Source organism: Daktulosphaira vitifoliae, unplaced genomic scaffold, assembly GCF_025091365.1.
Source record: "Daktulosphaira vitifoliae isolate Bord-2020 unplaced genomic scaffold, ASM2509136v1 Scaffold_3, whole genome shotgun sequence".
Taxonomy (NCBI): domain Eukaryota; kingdom Metazoa; phylum Arthropoda; class Insecta; order Hemiptera; family Phylloxeridae; genus Daktulosphaira; species Daktulosphaira vitifoliae.
The window spans coordinates 29234605-29254040 of record NW_026099574.1 but is presented as its reverse complement, the minus strand read 5'-3'; the positions used below and the strand labels follow the sequence as shown (position 1 = coordinate 29254040).

Sequence of the window (19436 nt, the reverse complement as noted above, 5' to 3'; positions counted from 1 at the left end):
TATTCTATGTTTTAACTGTAAACCGTTTATAAAGTAATAAATGTATAAATTTGATACAACGTAATAAACAATTCGGTTATTGACGCTACCGTGGGAAAAGTTTTTTAGAAAACAAACATTAGGGTTCATAGCGTATCATTACCACCACCTACTAAAAGTGTTAATTTTTATCGATATACAATTTTTGAAGTTGTAAATAATACCTTATTTTGCGTCACGTTCCGCTTATTGTCGTACTTGTAATTTATTCCACAAGGGTTAAGCAATGAATACATACTTTTAAAAATAAATGAATAATGACATTATAAATGGAATCATTGAATTTGGTCATATCAGTGGATTTAATACAATTTTAGCATAATTAAATGGAAATCCGAAATAGGCCAGTGGTCAAATTGAAAAGATAATTGTTTTAATCTAATATGAGCACACCTTTTATGTTATGTACTCCAGTCACGTTTTCTTTTAGAAGCAACTGTCTTGATGTTAATTTTTCAATCTGTTTTACAAAATGATTGGACTTGTATTGCTTGCTTACATGATTACAAAGCTGTTGAGTTGTTGTGAAGCTCAAATAGACGGCAAGACACTGGGATTATATTACGAGAAAATAAAAGAAAATTTAAAACCAAGTCATTTATCACCAGGTACATAATAAATTATATTTCTATTTAACTGATAGCTTAGTCATGGCTGGATTTAGGAATGTTGGGACCCATATCACAAAAGCTTAAAATATTTTTGTTACTATGATTTTAGTGACAATTTGTTTGTATTATGAGCAAAAAAAAATCATCAAATTATGTGTAGGTTCCTGGGACATTGACTCTTAAATCTGTCCCTGAGCTTAGTTATTACATCCATAGTTAATAAAGGAATTGAAAAAATTATACAAAGACGTCCGTGAAGATTAAAATTTGGCAAACATGTTAATCATATAAATATATACAACTAATTTAACTTAGTTATTTAAATTAAAATAAATGATATAGTTTTTTTTATTTTCCATCAATGACAGTATATGCAAATTAGTATTTGATTTTTACTATTTATATTTTAAGGTTAAACAATATTTGTGTAAAATGAGTATAACTTTTAGTTTATTGTCATGTTAAATGTATCAATTTTGGTACTTCTACAAATTTTATGTGTTGGTACTATCAATACATATTAAAAGTAGTTAAGATCTAAATAACAAAATACTTTAGTTTTTTTATATTTATGTTGATATTAAGTTTTAGTGATTTGTATGTTTTGTATGTTTTGTCTTCTCAACTTAAATGTTTTTATTAAGATCATTTCAAGTGCTCTAGAATATGAATCTACTTGTGAATTTTCTTATTTCATTAGATACTTATCCAGAGTTGAAATCAGAGTTATACCAAGGTGATATATTATTGCCAGTTACTAGAAATGCTATAATATCAGAATATTATAAATGGCCAAAAGGAATAATACCCTACATTTTAAGTCCTAATATTAGTAAGTAAACGAAAAAAGTAATGGCTTATATATGTTAGGTGTCTAGCACTTTAAAATGCACAACGCGAGTTTTTGAATTATTTAATAAATACTTATTTTTATAATAGAAAATTTAATAATTACTATGTACTTGTGTTAGTGCCGGAAGACCGGTTAAAGATTAGAAATGCTATGGACTTTTTAGAATCAAAAACATGTTTAAAGTTTACTGACAAAAATGATAATAAATCTACGAATAAAATAAATATTGGGCACAACGAATATTTGTCTATTCAATCGGAAAAAAGTAAAGGTTGTTATGCGATGATAGGTTACCATGAAAACTACGGAATGCCTCATAAGATGAATTTGGAATCGCCTGCTTGCCTAACTAGTCAAGGCACTATACAGCATGAGCTGTTGCACGTGGTTGGATTACTTCACGAACAGGCACGGTATGATCGAGATAATGCTGTTATTATTTATTGGGAAAATATTGATAAAGGTAATACTTTTTTTTATAAGTTTTAAAAATTAATTTCTTTATTTATGTAGCTATAAAATTAATGAACAAAGGTAAGGTACGGTTTAAAATATTAAGTCCGTAAAGGTCTCAAAATTTCAACAATTTTTTTTGTAAACTTTTTTTTTTTTGGAATTTTCATACTTGTTCATCTACTTATACATCACAAGTTAAGTATTTTTCAATTTAATTTAGTTAGTATTTAATAATTACTATATTTTTTTCTTCTATATAATTGTAGTAATGTATTATTTATCAACATACAATGTTTTAAGTTTGAATTTTTTTTTTTTAATTACAAAAATTTTTGTTTTAGTAGCGTATGAAGTTTGATTAAACATATTTAAAGATAGACGAGTTTTTAAGTAGGATACTCTGTAGCAGGATACTAATGATATAAAAAAATCATTTTATTACAAAGGAGCTATTATGAAATTTGTTTTTTTCTGCTAAGTACTTTATATTTTGAAGAAGGATTCTTTAAAATTACTGGCGTAGAACTCAATTTTAGACTAAAAATAGGGGTGAATAGTTGCTACTTTACATCCACCAAAATGACCCCTGAATTGGTGGTTTTAAACATTTTAAAAATAGTCCGATATTCAAATTATGGCAATTTTTAATTTTTAAATTTATTATAGTTATTCCATTTTGAAATTATATGTATCAAGCCCAAAATTTCCGAAATTAATTAATTTTATTACTAAAATTCTATTATTAGATCAATTCATCCTTAAAACGTTACACTAGTTTACCCATATTAATTAACTTGAATAATACACCGGACGCTAACTAACTAGTCAACATTCTTATCATTCGTTAGCATAGATAGATAATACAAAAATAAAACTATTATCTCAAACGTCTATGAAGAGAGATAAGGTTAGCAGCTATTCCTCCAATTCATTGTGCTTTATTAGCAAAATAAAAATTTCACTTCGAAATTGTTTAATCGAGAATCTTTATCTTAAGACAACTTTTGTTTTATTAATTATATGCCTTGTTAATCATGGCATATTTATATGCAGGCACTATAGGCTACTGCCTACAGTGGCAAATATTGTAAGCCGAAAAATTTTTTTCTTGGAAAATTTGTAAAGATAATTCAATTTTATGATAAAAAGGTCACTTAATTATAATGGAAGTTACCTTTTTATTTATATCTTAAGTATGAAATTTATTTGAATTAAATTAAATCACTTATACTAGTAACAATTCTGATGAAATTTTACACAAGTATGTATTTATAAATTCATAATGGTGGAGGGGAGGAATACAATAGAATTTAACTGTCAAAATGGTACATTAATATAATATAATATATGTACAATGGCACTTGTTCCCGGATTGAAAGTGTGAGCGAAGTAACAGAAGATTTTAATGAAGAGTAGGAGTGCACCAAGGTTCTGTTTTAAGCTCTGACGTATTTTCTATAATGACTGATGAATTCACAAAAGGTATCGTGGTGCATATTGTTTGCTGACGATGTAGGGTTTATATGAGAAAAAAGGGAAGAAATTAATCAAAGGCTAGAGGTGTGGTGATCAGCACTTGAAGGGAAGGGATTAAGAATAAGTAGGAATTATACAGAGTATATAGAATACGACTTTGACAAAAAAGAACACGAAGTAGATGAAATGAGGAGATCAGTGATAATATGCGAGAACATGATAGGAGAGGTAGAAAGTTTTAAGTATTTAAGATCAGTTGTGCAAAAGAACGATGGTATTGGCGGGGATGTAAGACACAGGATTAAGTGCAAATGGATGAAGTGGAGAGAAGTGTTTGCTATGTTATGCGATAAGAGAATTCCAACGAGGCTGAAAGGTAAGTTTTGTAAGACTGTAATGAGACCAGCTATGATGTTTGGTTCAGAGTGTTGGGTAGTTGATAAGAGAATAAAGCAGAGAATGAGTTCAGTGAGAGAATGCTTAGATGGATGATTGGAGTGAAAAGAGAAGATAGGATAAAGAACGAACATATAAGAGGGAGTATTAATTGTGGATATGATGAGAGAAAATAGACTTAGATAGTTTGGTTAATTTATGAGGAGAGAATAATTGGAAGCTGCAAGAACAGTTATGTAAATAAATGATGAAGTGATAGAGGAAGACCAAAATAGATATGGAAGGATATTATAGAATGTTATATGAGGACGGCTGTTGTGTGAGATCGTGTCAAGTGAAAGTTTAGGATAAGGGTGGTCAACTCAAAGTTGTTGGGGTAAAGGCGACGAAAAAGAGGAAGAAGAATAGTACTATGTGTGCCTTGATTATTATTAGATTTTTTATTGAATTTTCACAAAAACATACTAAAAGAACGCTCTTGTATTTAGTATATCTTATTGAAAACTAATTTCAGTCGGTGTCTAAAAAAATTGTTAAAGTATTTTTAAAATACAAACATTTTTTTTTAATGCTAATTTTTGTTGTAATTAAAAAAAAAAATTTTTAAGTTTTCGGTGATAATAGGTTTGACTAGATTAAATTCGGGTTCTTTTAATGCATAAACTAATAAAATCGGTTCCGAAGTAAAAATTTTCATGGACAGACATAAAAAAAAGAATACATTTTCTTAGTTTTGGATCGAAGCCAAAAAAATGTACAAAACATATTTGTAATATATTAGTCAATATAACTTCAATTTTTAACAGTTTGAGTGATAAAATTTATACTATATTCATTTATTAAGAAACGTTTTATACTATTTCATAATACTCATATCTTCATAGTAAATTACTAGGAATTATTAATTATGTTAAATCAAAATATTGAAGAAACAATGAGAAGGTTTGGTTTGTATAATTTATAGTAATTATTTATACAACATATCATGTAGTATACTGTTTTTTTCCTAGTAAAATAATTTTATTCAGAAGACATTTATTTTAATTTAAAAACTAATGGCTATGATTTTCGAGGCCCCTGTAAATTAAACAAATTTTTCAAAGTACTTAATTGTAAATAAAAATATAGTTTGTCATGTTTTATTTGCTTTTATTATTGAAATATGCTGAGTTTCATTTGGCTTAAATTTACTTAGGTTTATAATTGATTTTGGAAAAATACAATTTCTTTGGCTCTTAAAAAAATTAAATATTTTTAAAATTTAAAAAGTTAACTTTACTTTGTTATAATCTCTTCATTTAAAGGGAACTAAAATTTATTTTAATAAAACATTAGCTTATTTTTGAATAAAATTAACACATTAATGGATGACATTTTCAAAAGGTAGAAAGAAGCATAATTAAATATACTCCAGACTAGTAAGTTCATTTGCATAAATTGTGGCAGACTACGATATGTATAAGCACTACAAAATGCATGCGCATTTATGCATGTTTATATTTGCGTCGTAAATGTATTTTTTACTCCTATCCCAATGTTATTAAGGCCGTTTGCAAAAATATAAAATCGTCTATGATTATTTACATATTATATTCAATGAAAATGACAAAACTCTCTAGAGCGTTGTGTAATAAGTTATTGTTAATATTATTTATTCATCATTAAATTGCATATTACAGTATCATTTAGTTGCTTTTTTTATGTTATAAATGTAAATAAAATAAACTACTAACCACTTTAAGTCATGTTTATAGTAACATAGATGTTATTCTTATGGTATTAGTAATTGGTTTCATAATTACTATGTGTGTTAATTATAATAGTTTAAACGTTGGAATTAAAAATTTTTAAAAACAATATTATTATTATGTATCAGTTTTTCGCAGTATTAAATAAACTTAATAACATAACATATAGCATTAAATTATAATTTAGTTGGTACAGAAACAGTACCTTACCAATGACTAACATGGTGGGCAATGAGTTTCAGACCTATAATTTCCGAAGGCTCATCATGAAATATTTCTTATAAAAATTTATTGTTCGAAAAATTTAAAAAATGTATATTCCTCATTTCCCGTTTCCATTAACAAGCTACGTCTATCAGGAAAGAGTTTTTTAAAAATAAAGGCCCACTGAATTTATGTTACGTGTTTAAATTAATATATGAATTCTAATTACAGCTTTATATGAAGCAAAAAAATCTATTTTCATATTTCAGTTAATAACTTAACAGGGCCATCTCAAAGGGCATTAAAAAAACCCCAGCACAGTTGGGACGCAGCATAGTTGGGTTCAGTATAGATTTAATCTGACAGTGATTAAAATCACTATCATAAAAAACGCTTCGATGCAAATCTGTAGATAGTATTTAATTTTATGTAATTGGTGGACAATTACAAAAGCAACATCATCTTCAATTTCCTTAATTATATCCAGATTAGTAATTCATAGATTCAAAAATATAATTTTTTATTACATATATCATATTATATATTAATTTTTAATTATATATTATAAGTTTATTTTTAGCTATGATGCGAAGGTGAGAAGTTATTGGTTTTACTATGATGTGTTTTTTTTTTTTTTTTTTTTTTTTNGGTAACCGATTTTTAGCTTCGATGCGAAGCTGAGAAGGTGTTGGTTTTACTATATTGTGTTTTTTTTTGTGTCTGTTACCTTTTTTTCTCAGCTCTCACTGGACCGATTTCTTTCAACGATACGTCAAAAGATCACAAATCGTATCTGGTCGAAGACATTACTCTCAAAAATTGAAAAATTTTCCCTGTAATTGGAGGAAACATCCACAAATATTACAAATTTAAAAATCGCTATTTTTTCAATTTTTTTTCTTAAGACTGCCATAACTTTCCTAAAAATGAATAAATCAATATAATTTTTTTTTATAGATGTTTGATATTTTTACCTAACATTTGGTATATTTTTTTTATAAATTTGATCCTTTACCTGCCCAAAAGGGGGATTTAAAATGATAATTTTTTCAACATAATTTTTGAAAGTGTTCCGGAAATACTGACACTTATATATATATATTAAATTAAAGCTTATGAAATATACTTTAATATTAAAAAAAAATGGCTACCGATTGCTATTTTTTTGTGAAAATTTTTGATTTTTGATTTTACATTTTTTACTTCATTATGCTATAATTTTTTGAAAAGTGTATGGATCAATACAATTTTTTCATGAGAAGTTGTATTTATATTAATCTTTCATTGGACATACTTTTTTTTTAAATCAGACTATTTCCCTTAATACAGGGGGGTTCAAATCTAAAATATACATATAGAAATTTACACCAATAAATAGAAACAAATGAAATTGCAAAGATTAATATGCAGTCAGCAAATTTTATAATTACTATTTAGAGTAAATTTATCAGAAAAGATTTATTTTTTTTGCCTTTTTATCGTAAAAGATCACTTAAATATAAATCATAGTAATCATTTATAATTTACTTTTGGTGTTTAAAAAAATTCTACAATTGAAATATGCAGAAATGAATTAATTTTAATGATTTACTTTAACTAAAAAAATCAATAAAAAAAAAGTTTTTTTTTTTTTTAAATTTGATTATAATTGTAAAAATCTATTGTTAAATTCAGGTGAAACTAAATATAATTTATTTTTTTTAGATTAATGATTTATAAAGCAACAAATTACAAAAAAAATTGGAATATGATAGTCTAGTAGTTGCACACACAAATATAATTAAAAAATTAATTGATTACAAAGTAAAATTATTTACTTTTGTAGTTGAATTCTTTTATCATATCAAATCTAATTCGTTAATAATTACTTTAAAATTATTAGAAATGAATAATTGTTATAGTTTATATGGATAAAGCTAGTTAATCTACTTTTTATTTGATCAAGGGATTTTTTTTAATTTTTGAGGGTAATACAACTAAAAACGAATTTTAATCATTCGACGTATCGTTGAAAAAAGTAGGTTAATTGAGGGTTGGAAAAATAAATCGCAGCTACAAAAAAAAAAAAAACACATAATAATAAATATTAACCTGAATAGGAAATTTCTTCTCACGAGGGAGACTATTGATAAAACTAGCAATTTAAGCTAATTCAAATTTTAATTTAAAGTTACTTTTTCGACTTTTAAAAAGCAAAACAATATAAAATTAAAAATTTTTATGTCTTATGAACTTTAATCTATGTCAATTAAATTATAATTTCATGAAAGTCAGTATATTCCTCTTGTAAAATATTTTAAAATAAAATAAAATAAAAAACCTAGAATTTTAACACAAAAATATCATATTTTTGAATACGGTAGCCATTTACACTAAGAAGAAAATCTATATTGCGAATTTTTTTTTATTTTTAATAATTATTTTTATAATATAAGCTTTAATTTAAGATTAAGTAAAAGTGTCAATATTCTGGAATATTTTCAAAAATTTAATTGAAAAAGCTTTACTTGTGTGCAAAAATTCTTTTTTTGAATCCACTCTGTGGGCAGGTTTAGAGTCAGATTTTCAAAAAAATGATTTTAAATAAAAGGGAAAAATATAAAACATATAAAAAAAAAATTATTATAATTTGTTAATTTTTCAAAAAGTTATGGCAGTTTTCAGTATTAGAATATTTTATGATTTTTACATAAAAATTACATTGTTGTTAAATTCAACGGCCATTTTCCCATAGAAGAATTGGTGATGGGACAAATTTTTTTTTTTGAACCTGTAGTATTTATTGTAAGCTTTAATTTGATACATGTTTAAAATATGTAGTATTTCTAGAACATTTTCAAAAGTTATGTTGAAAAAATTCTACTTTTTATACGTATGTTTTAAGTTTTAAATCCCTCCTGTATAAAGGAAATGGTTCAATTAAAAAAAATAGTATGTCAAATGAAAAAAATATATATAATGTATTTAGAAAAAAAAGAAATTTATGTTGATACATACATTATTCTAAAAGTTATAGCAATTTAAAATCGAAAATTTCAACACAAAAATAGCATTTTTAACTATGGCAGCCGATTGCACGTAGAACATAAGGTTTCGGGACAAATTTTTTTTTTTCATTTTATAGTACATAACATAAGCTTTAATTTGATATATGTTTAAAGGATGCAGTATTTCCAGAATATTTTCAAAAGTTATGTTGAAAAAGTTAGTTTTTGTAAAAAAGTTGCTATTTTAAATTGCCTTTTGTGAGCAGGCTAAGAGTTAGATCTTCAAAAAAATGATATCAAATGAAAGGGAAATATCTAAGGTTTCAATATAAAACAAATTATGTTGATTTGTTAATTTTTGAAAAAATTATGGCAGTTTTAAGAAAAGAAAATTGAAAAAATGTCGAAAATGTCGAAAATGACCGATTTTTAAAATTGTAATTTTTTCGGGGATTTCCTCCATTTACGGGGTATGAGGTAATTTTTTTCAATTTTCGAGGGTAATATCTTCAACTAGATACAATTTGTGAACTTTTACATATTGTTCATCAAAATCAGTCCACTGACAGCTGAGAAAAAGTAGCAACAGACACACACAAAAAAAAACACATCATGGTAAAATTAATACCTTCTCATCTTCGCATCGAAGCTAAAAAAATTTAGTAAAACATTATTCTCTTATATCTTAATATTATATTGTAATTGTTATTTTTGTTATTGAATTTACTTGATTTTTGTTTTAATTTACTATTAGTCTGTGTTTAAAATGATGACAAACAAGATAAATGCTTTCCGTATACGTCAATTATATCTGAACAAGCAAAAAAAGACTTTTAACAATATTACCAAAAAAACATATTTTAAATTTACCTTTTCTTAAATAATTTAAGTTGAGCGGCTAATTAAGTAGTATAATTATGGGTTTCCTATATTATCATTTCTTCAGCAGTGTTGAAAATTGTTCAGCAATTCAATGAACAATTGTAATATACGCAAGAAATTCATTCTTAACATTAACACGTGTTAATAACTGACATAGTTTAATTTGAGTGAAATCTTTAATAACGACATACGTCATTGTAATCAGAACAAATTGAAAGTATTTCTTCAGTAAATTTAACTCTAAATATCAAAGTGTACTAGGTTAAAATTGAAACAACTAAAGAAGTTTGAATTTTTTTTTTTTTTTGTGTTTAATATTTAAGATAGTAAATTTCTGTTTTTTTTCATATAAAAGAAGAACATTTATCATTGCACTTTTATTTTATTTTAAAATTAGTTTTAACACAGAAGAACTAGAATGTTTAACTGTATCATATTTTTTATTTAAACAATTGATTTTATTTAGTTGATTTTAATTTTTAGTTTACTTCAAGACTCACCATATTCAACAAATATTTTTTCATGCTTTTAAAAAGAAAATGTTTATCTTTGATTCGTTGAAACATTTGACAGTCATAGGCTTAACTAGAGAAGTCTAGGGAAACTTCTTCTTCCAATTTTTTAAAATAAATTTTTATTACTTAATGCAGTATAAGATACTCATTTTTTGGGAATTAATTGAACTTTAAAATTTTTGTAAATAAAATATTATTTGATTGAAGAAATTCTACAATAATATGTATTTAATAATTTTTTTTTCATCCCTCAAGGAATAAAAAATTATAACATTAATTTTTTTTAATGAAAACCCCTATTTTTATTTTAGTATTATGATAGACAAAATTAAAAGAAGATTTTATTCATATAATTATTTTTATCCAATTATAAGTTTGTTTTTTTAAATTATTTAAAGATTGGGGTTTAAAATAGAATTTCATCACTAATTTGGTTTTCGTAATACCAGTGGCAACATTAATCAGTTTCAAACGACCATAAATTATTTGTATCGTAGTTATCAAAAATGTTTTCTACATGGGTCGTTCAAGAATGTAAAAAAATAAACTTTTATGGAAAATAATACTATGCAACTATTAATATTCATTAATGGCATCTTTCTACAAAACTGTAGAATAGCATTAGAAATTTGATTTAAAAACACTTAACTTAAACACGTAGAAATAGCTGAATGGGTAATAAAAATTATAAGAACAAAATTGTTTGTATTAATGTAAAAATAGGGACTCTCATTTGAAAAAAATAATGTTATGTTTTTTTATTTTTTCAATATTTTTTGACAAAATAAGTGTCATATCCTTAGTGAATTACCCTATATATAAAAGGAAAATACTTTCAACCTCCTTAAAATTTGTATTCTAGTTGTGCTTGAAGTAAATTTTATACAATAGAAATTGATCATTTGAGGCTAATATCATTTCTTCTTTTTTTTCCTCTACTTAATTCCATATACTTTGGGTTGACCAGAATATTGAGGCTAATATTATTTAAAACTAAAAATATATTTTTAATTTAAAATAGTGCATTTTAATTTTGTTTCAGTGTATTGGCAAGATTTTGGTAAAGTTCCAGAAAATGTTACTACTACATTTGGATTACCATACGATTACACTAGTGTGATGCATTATCCGCGATATGCATTTTCAAAAAATGGTTTGGAAACCATCGTAGCTAAAGTAAGCAAAATAATCTTAATAAATTCTAAAATCTAAATTGTTTTGACATGTATTTAAGTCAACTAAATATTTCATTTTGATTGTATTTAAAATAAACATTGTACATGATCACTAATATTCTGATATTTTTAACTTCTAATTTACTTAATAAAATAAATTGTTTTGGTTAAACATGTGGATAAATTAAAGATATATTAAACAATTTATCCGCTTTCTCTTAATTTGACTACTACATTTTTTTGTAGAAATTTTTTATGTAATTGGATTAGAAAATATTTTATTTTCGAAACAAAAAAAATATTGCATGAGTGCCAATACAATATTTTATTCTTAAAAAAAGTAAACCAATGTTGACATTTTAAGTGCTTTTTGCTACAAGTAAAGGGTACTTTTGTTATATAAATATATATACAATGATTCATTTATGATGAACCACTTAATTAATCGAATAAGAAAAATTATATTAATAATGTTTTATTGCTTTTTTTTAGTTCAATGCTTTTCTTAATTTATCAATCATGAATTATTTTTATTCATCTTTTATACGTTATAAGGGTGTCAACTTAAATTTTTTTAATGGTAATATGCAGAATTAACTAGCTAATTTAATATACCATGATTTAATTAAAAAAGTTATTGACCGATAACAACTATTGGACCAGTATCTTATAAATTATTGACATATTAATACCTCGACGGAAAGAAGAGTACTCTTGATAATTGTGTAGTTATTAAAATTTCAATACGTATTCTTCACCACCAGTCATTACTTTAAGTTATTAATAACTTCTAAAATACTGGTTCAAGAGTTTTTATCGGCCATTCATTTCTTAGTTGGGTCATTATCTATTGATAATAACCCAACTAGGGGTCATTTTGTATAATAATACAGAATGTTTAGTAAGTAAGGAAACAGGTAAAATTGTTCAAACAATGAGAACAATAGAAACCCGTTTCCTTACTTACTGTACACTCTATATAAGGAAATAAAATATGTATGTTGTATTAAAAAAACATAAAGTTGGTCCCTTATAACGCATGAGAGATGAGCATAATAAGTAATTCATAATGGATATATTGAAAAAAAATATTGAGCTAAAATAAACCAATAAAAAATTATCAATATTATTTCTACTATTTGATTCATTAAGTGTTTTGTGATAAAAGAATTATTCTGTATATATATACAATCATGAATTATTTTTAGTAAGTGTTTTCATTAATACGTAGATTTATAATAATAATAATAATTTAGAAAAAAAATTCGGTTTGGTTGAGTAAAGATTATTTCTGGTTAAATATATTTTATTGTCTCTCTTATTTCTTATAAGGCAATCAACATGATTTTTATAAATAGTAATATACAAATTTATTATCTTAAGATAGTTAAATATGTACCCAAAATTTTAATTAAAAGTTAGAAGATGGCTTAATAACTAGTTAATAACAACTTTTGGATCAGTATTTTAGAACTTAAATATTTTAATATTGAATGAAAAAAGTAGTGTGATAGCAAAAAATGCATAATGATAAAAATAATAAAATCCGCATTTCACCTCAGCTAGTGTTTAAAGTGTTTATAAAATCCAAAATACTTTTTCAACATTTTTTATCCCAAATATTTCCTTAGTTGCATTATTATCTATTATATAAGTTAATAAAATATGTACGGATCTTTTAAAAATGGAGCTGGTATCCTTATAAATGATAAATGATGAATATAAAAGGGATTATTTACAGATAAATCAATAAACAAATAATACTATATAAAACTGAAAAAATAATTCTATGAAATATTATTATTTTTGGAGAAATTTAATGGTCAACTCATTGGCTTAAATCGGAGGGACTTAAAAGTACTTAGCTTATCCTCCAAAATTAAAAAAAAATTATATATTTTTTTTTATTTTAAAAAAATTTAGCGTGAGGCTTCCCCTCATTTAGTTTAGTTTCACCAAATTTTTCATAAATTTATGCCTATGGGTTAAAGATAAATCGTGGTTAATTTTTCACTAATATGTAAAATTTAACATTTTTTTATAATATTATTTTGTTACATTTTATTTTAATTGTTCAGAGCAATCGACTTTAGAAGTTGAGCACAAATTAATAATTAATTTGGCACTTCATCAAAATTAAAATTAGTTGAAATGACATTAAGTATTAAATTACGAATTCAAATCTAAATATAATATTATTTTTATAAAAATAGTTCAAATAATATTTGCTTAATGAAGTTATACTTCATTAAAATACTTAAAACTTAATGAAATGTAAGCTATTTTACTTTATCATAAATGTTATTCTGATGGAAACCCCTTTTGATTATTTATTAAATTATTTTATTAAAATTAAAAATTCTCGAAAGCATAAACAGCATTTCACTAAGTAATCATAAAAAATGGTCTTATTGCTTTTCGATTTAATATTTATATTGACAAAAGTACATATTATATTTATCGATTTTGAGACATTCACTTTCTTAGAATTTTTAATTTTATGTAAAGAGATAAAATATTTGGTACAAAAAACTACATATTATGTATACAAATAATTTGAACAAAATTTTAATTTTTTCTTTATCATATTATCAAGTTTAAAAAAACTAGCACGGAGGGTTCGTGCCACAGTAGTGAAGTAGCATTGTTGCGGCAAATATAGGTGATATTTGACAGTTAATTAAATCAATGTTATAAAATTATTATAACATCGAAGTATAAAATATTTCGATACAAATCTGTAGATAGTGTTTAATTTATAGAAAGAATTCCTTGATTTCTAGTTCTACTCTTTATAGGTATATTTTTAGATTTTAACGCCTTTTTTATAAGGGGAAATGGTCTTATTTTTGAAAAATTATGAAGACTAAAAGGGATATTAACTTATAATACTTAAAAAAAAAAATTGTACTGATTCGCATAATTTTCAAAAATTTATAGCAATTTACTCACTTACGGGAGATTTTTAAAAATTTTCTTTAAAAAAAAAGTATTAATTTCAACTAAATATACTTTGTGATCTTTTGACGTATTGTTGAAAACAATCAGTAAAATGAGAACTGAAGTAGTGACAGACATACGAAAAAAAAAAATTTATTAATCATAATATAATATATAAAACATCATAATGAATTTATACCTTTTCAATTTTATATTAAATGCAATAAGTGAGTTCCATTTAAGAAAACTAAATTTAGTTTTTTTTATCCCTGATGGAATAAAAAATAATTTTTTAACTAATTGTATTGCAATTTTTTGAACCAAATAATTCTTTTCTTTACAAAAGTTAATAATTTTTTATATTATCTAAGATAACGAGTGTCTTACACAAAATCAATCACTCTGTATGTTAAAATATTTACATTACTAAAGATTTTGTAAAACAAATATATTGCTTAATTACAATTTTTTCCATTTAGTATGATCAGAGTATGGCACTGGGTCAAAGAAATGGTGCAACTTCAACAGATATACAAAAAGTAAATTTAATGTATAACTGTTCTGGAACTAGTTCATACATATCAAGTACTACAAGTTATTTAACAAATAAGTTCAAAGTATTTTAGTTCGATGGTAAAGTAGTTAGTTAAACATTATTAAGTGATAATTGTAAAAATCGATAATAAATAACCCAATTTGGTTATAAATGTATTAATGTATAAACTGTCATATTGTAACGTACATAAAAATAATGTTGGATGTTAAAAATTTTAAGATTTTTTATAATTACATCGATAAAATTATTTTACTTAAAATATATTTTAACATTAAGTGACTATTTTTTGTTTTGACATCTGCCACATAAATATGTATTGTATTTCTTTTTTAAAAATTAAAACTTAACAAATGTAAAAAGGTTAAAATAATTTTGGGTCTTAAAAATCCTATGGGCGTATTTAAAATTAACGATAGAGTTGGTTTATTCGCCTCTTAACACGTCTCTGAATATTCGCATTTTGGGGAGAAGTTGGGTCTCCCCGAAATTATGATTCCTCTAAATGACAGTAAATCTTAAATTATAGTCAGGTACGCCTTTTTTTTTGCTCAAACTAATTTTGGGTTCCGTTTCTTGAAAAACGCCTTCTCTCAAAAAGTTTCTAGATTAGATAAGCGTTGATGATTTGTCTTTTGCATTTTTTAATTTATGATAAAATTGTGCATTTTAAAGGAATACATCATATATATTATTATTTTATTTGGGAATCATACGAGGGTCAATTATACTAATAAAAGTGTGATAATTATTGATGATTAAAATTTGAAGATAAAACACTTATACTTAAGTCTCCCTTGAATTTTTTACATTTTAGGCATTCAATTTGTTACTCATGGATAAAATTTTCTTTTTATATAATTGTCATATGAAGTAAAATATGTTATCTACAATACAAAGTTTGGATATGGGGATGTTAAGGGTTTTTAAACCTTTCCATTCCGAAAATTCCATCGAGTAAACAATTTATGATAAATGGTGAGAAGGTTGATATAATGGAAATTATATTAAGAATTAAATACTTTTTCTTATGTTGTGATTCATACCTTGTGTATGTTTAAATAGCATGAGGATTAAAAGTGTAAATTGACAACAATTCAAATAAAAAAACCCAGCACAGTGGTGACGTGACATAGTTGGATCAAGGATAATGATATCTGACAGTGATTAAAATCACTATTAAAAAAAACGCTTCGATGCAAATCTTTAGATAGTGTTTAATTTTAAAAAATTGGTGGATTATTCCAAAAGCTACATGATCTGCTATTTCATTATTAATATCCTAATTAATATAAAGTATGTCGAATGAAAAAGGGATTATTAAAAAATATTATTTCTCATAAAAAAATAATGTTGATCCATACACTTTTCAATATGTCATAGCATTATAAAGTTAAAAATGTAAAAAATAAAATCGAGAATTTTCACACAATAATAACATTTGGTAGCCATTTTCACCGTGAAGATAAAATAAAGTCCGAATTTTTTTTTTTTTGCATAATAAAGTAAAATACATTAGCTTTAATTTAAGATATATATAAAAGTGTCAGACTTTTCGGAACACTTTCAAAAGTTTAGTTGAAAAAGTTCTATTTTCTACATGCATTTTTTAGATTTAAACCCCCCTCAAATATAGGGAAATGGTCTGATTTAAAAAAACAGTATGTCGAATGAAAGATGTATATAAATACTACTTCTCATAAAAAAATTGTATTGATCCATACATTTTTCAAATAGTAATAGCATAATAAAATTAAAAATGTGAAATACAAAATCGAAAATTTTCACACAAAAATAGCATTCGGTAGCCATTTTCACCGTGAAGATAAAATAAAGTCCGAAATTTTTTTTTTTGCATAATAAAGTAAAATACATTAGCTTTAATTTAAGATATATATAAAAGTGTCAGACTTTTCGGAACACTTTCAAAAGTTTAGTTGAAAAAGTTCTATTTTCTACATGCATTTTTTAGATTTAAACCCCCCTCAAATATAGGGAAATGGTCTGATTTAAAAAAACAGTATGTCGAATGAAAGATGTATATAAATACTACTTCTCATAAAAAAATTGTATTGATCCATACATTTTTCAAATAGTAATAGCATAATAAAATTAAAAATGTGAAATACAAAATCGAAAATTTTCACACAAAAATAGCATTTGGTAGCCATTTTCACCGTGAAGATAAAATAAAATAAAAGTGGTAACAGACACAAAAAAAAACACATCTTAGTAAAACCAATACCTTCTCAGCTTCGCATCGAAGCTAATAGATCAATGTAACAATTATATTAAGTCAAATAAAAATGTTCAGTGTTTTTCCTGTAAGACTCGATCATTAGCCTAAAAAATAAAAAGTATTTATAATAGATAAAAGTAAATATTTAAATAAATTGTTTAAAAATTAATTTTTATGTAGGCACAAATAATATATCATTTAGTTATACACAGTTTCCCTAAATAATAAATCAAATAATATTTTTTTTAATATAGGTATTTAACTTAGAAAAATTGTACCTACACCTTTGACCGTAAGTGTTATAAATAAACCAAACAGTTATTACAAATTTAATTTTTGTGGTTCTCGTAATTTTTTTTTAATCATTTGGCTCGCGATATATACTAATTGCCTACCCATATATTATAGATGAAAGCATAGTATTCAATATAAAACAATGGACGTGTTTGAATAAAAGTATAACTTCTGTTAGTTGTTAAATCACAAATCAAATATTAGATGTTTGAAAAATGAAATGAATCTTAAATAGAAACACTGAATTACACTTGGGATCATGATTTTAAAAGAAAAATCTAACATTGATTTATAAACACAAATCCTAAGTTCTTGATTATTTATAATTTAATTTTTTAGAATATTATATACATGTATGTAAAACTCACCGTGTTTTAATAATTGGTTAGTTTAATTAAAACTTTTACGGTCAAAAGTGTAAGAACATTTTTTTCTGAGTTAAAACAATTCTAAGTTAAATACTTATATTTAGAAAAATATTATTTCATTTATTTATAAGGTAAACTGTGCACAATTAAATGATCTATTATTTGTACCTATTTCAAAATTAATTTTTAAATAATATAAATATTTACTAACATTTATTATAAATACTTTTTATTTTTTAGGCTAATGATCGAGTCTTACAGGAAAAACACTGAACATTTTTATTTGACTTAATACAATTGTTACATTGATCTATTATTATGTCAAACAGTATATTGGCTTTAACTTAATTACTAAGCTCTGTTTAAATAAATAATTTTAATTAATGCCCCTAATTATGATTCACTGATTGAAAAGCCAAATAGTTAATATATAGAATGTTCAGTAAGTAAGGAAACGGGTTTCTATTGTTCTCATTGTTTGTAACAATTGACCTGTTTCCCTACTTACTGAACACTCTGTATAGACAAATTAAATTTTTAATACGTGATTATTAAATTTTAATATTAATATTATTAATTGTCAATCAGTGAATTATAACTGCCAAAAGAAGATCTAAGGTAATGTTAATTATTAAATTAACATATAGAGGGTCATAGAATTATTGCACAGATTTATACATAATTTTTTATGTTGGCGAATTTAATTTATATGTGAAGTTCCGTCATTACAAAAGTAATAATTATTTGATAGTGTGTATAGGATTTAATTAGAATTTCACATTTTTAACATTACTTAAATTGGCATTTGGTGTACTAGATTATTACCGAGTAGTTCACTAGCATTATTTGGTAAACTTGCAACATTAAAAATAAAATCTATAAAATTTCTATACGAATGAATTAAGTATATAGACATATTTATGAAACACAACGTATAAACTTTGTCAGATGTTATATTAGCCAAACAAAAAAAAATTGAGGGATAAATTAAAAATAAAAAAACATTTCAAATCAAAAAGTTAGTAAACGTCCTATAGTGAAACATTTACATGATTATAATATCAAATTCGGATAATACCTTTTTAGGGTACTAGGCCACAGATTTTACTGTGCTCAAGATTAGCTTTTTTATAAAAATTGTATCTTTTTATAAAAAAATGTTTATCATAAAAAAATTAAAAATTCCAAGGTTAATCATTAAAATTTATAATAAAAATATAACTTAGAATTTTTTAATGTTATTATACCTATTAAGAAGCATATAAGACTAGGTATCTATTTCTAGAGGCCTGAGTATCATGACCTCCAATCCGAGTCTGTATAATATTAAAACTGTAAAACTATTTAAAATTGTTAATAATTACTAGTGATGAGAAATATCGATTAGTAACTATCGAACTATTCGATAGTTGTCCACTATACGATAATCATTCAAAAACTATTCGAATAGTAAATATATTCGAATAGTTTTTGAAACTATTCGGTAGCTCCATTCGAATAGTTTAGAAAATATTTGATATTTTATGCTAAAAATAAAATATTTGGCGGTATAAACACAATTTGAATAGTTAATCGATAGTTTAAAATATTTAAAAAAGCCCATCACTAATTTTTTTCATTATTAATTGTATCCTATTTATAATCGTAGTACCCTGAATAAACAGTTTTAAACAATCCTATTTAGATCGTTAGTTTCATTA

At 24.4% G+C, this 19436-nt stretch overlaps 1 protein-coding gene across 2 annotated transcripts; it reads left to right on the top strand.

Annotated features, from left to right (window-relative positions):
* Window positions 1–261: 261 nt before the first annotated feature.
* On the top strand, window positions 262–15126 carry LOC126900768 (low choriolytic enzyme-like). Of its 2 annotated transcripts, none has more exons than XM_050676699.1 (5): window positions 262–647; window positions 1351–1482; window positions 1793–1966; window positions 11210–11343; window positions 14762–15126. In XM_050676699.1, exons 1-5 carry the CDS (start codon window positions 512–514, stop codon window positions 14906–14908), a joined length of 723 nt encoding a protein of 240 aa, XP_050532656.1. In that variant the 5' UTR covers window positions 262–511; the 3' UTR covers window positions 14909–15126. The 2 variants fall into 2 exon arrangements, with proteins under 2 accessions (XP_050532656.1, XP_050532655.1); XM_050676698.1 differs by having other exon boundaries at window positions 265–647; window positions 1622–1966; window positions 14762–15125.
* The last annotated feature ends 4310 nt before the right edge of the window (window positions 15127–19436 follow it).

What these genes read in the sequence shown, in the direction of transcription:
- LOC126900768 (XM_050676698.1), top strand. Translation starts at nt 512, where the DNA reads ATGATTGGACTTGTATTGCTTGCTTACATGATTACAAAGCTGTTGAGT. An exon ending in ACCAAGTCATTTATCACCAG is followed by an intron (nt 648 to 1,350) that starts GTACATAATAAA and finishes TTATTTCATTAG; the next exon opens with ATACTTATCCAGAGTTGAAA. An exon ending in TTGGGAAAATATTGATAAAG is followed by an intron (nt 1,967 to 11,209) that starts GTAATACTTTTT and finishes ATTTTGTTTCAG; the next exon opens with TGTATTGGCAAGATTTTGGT.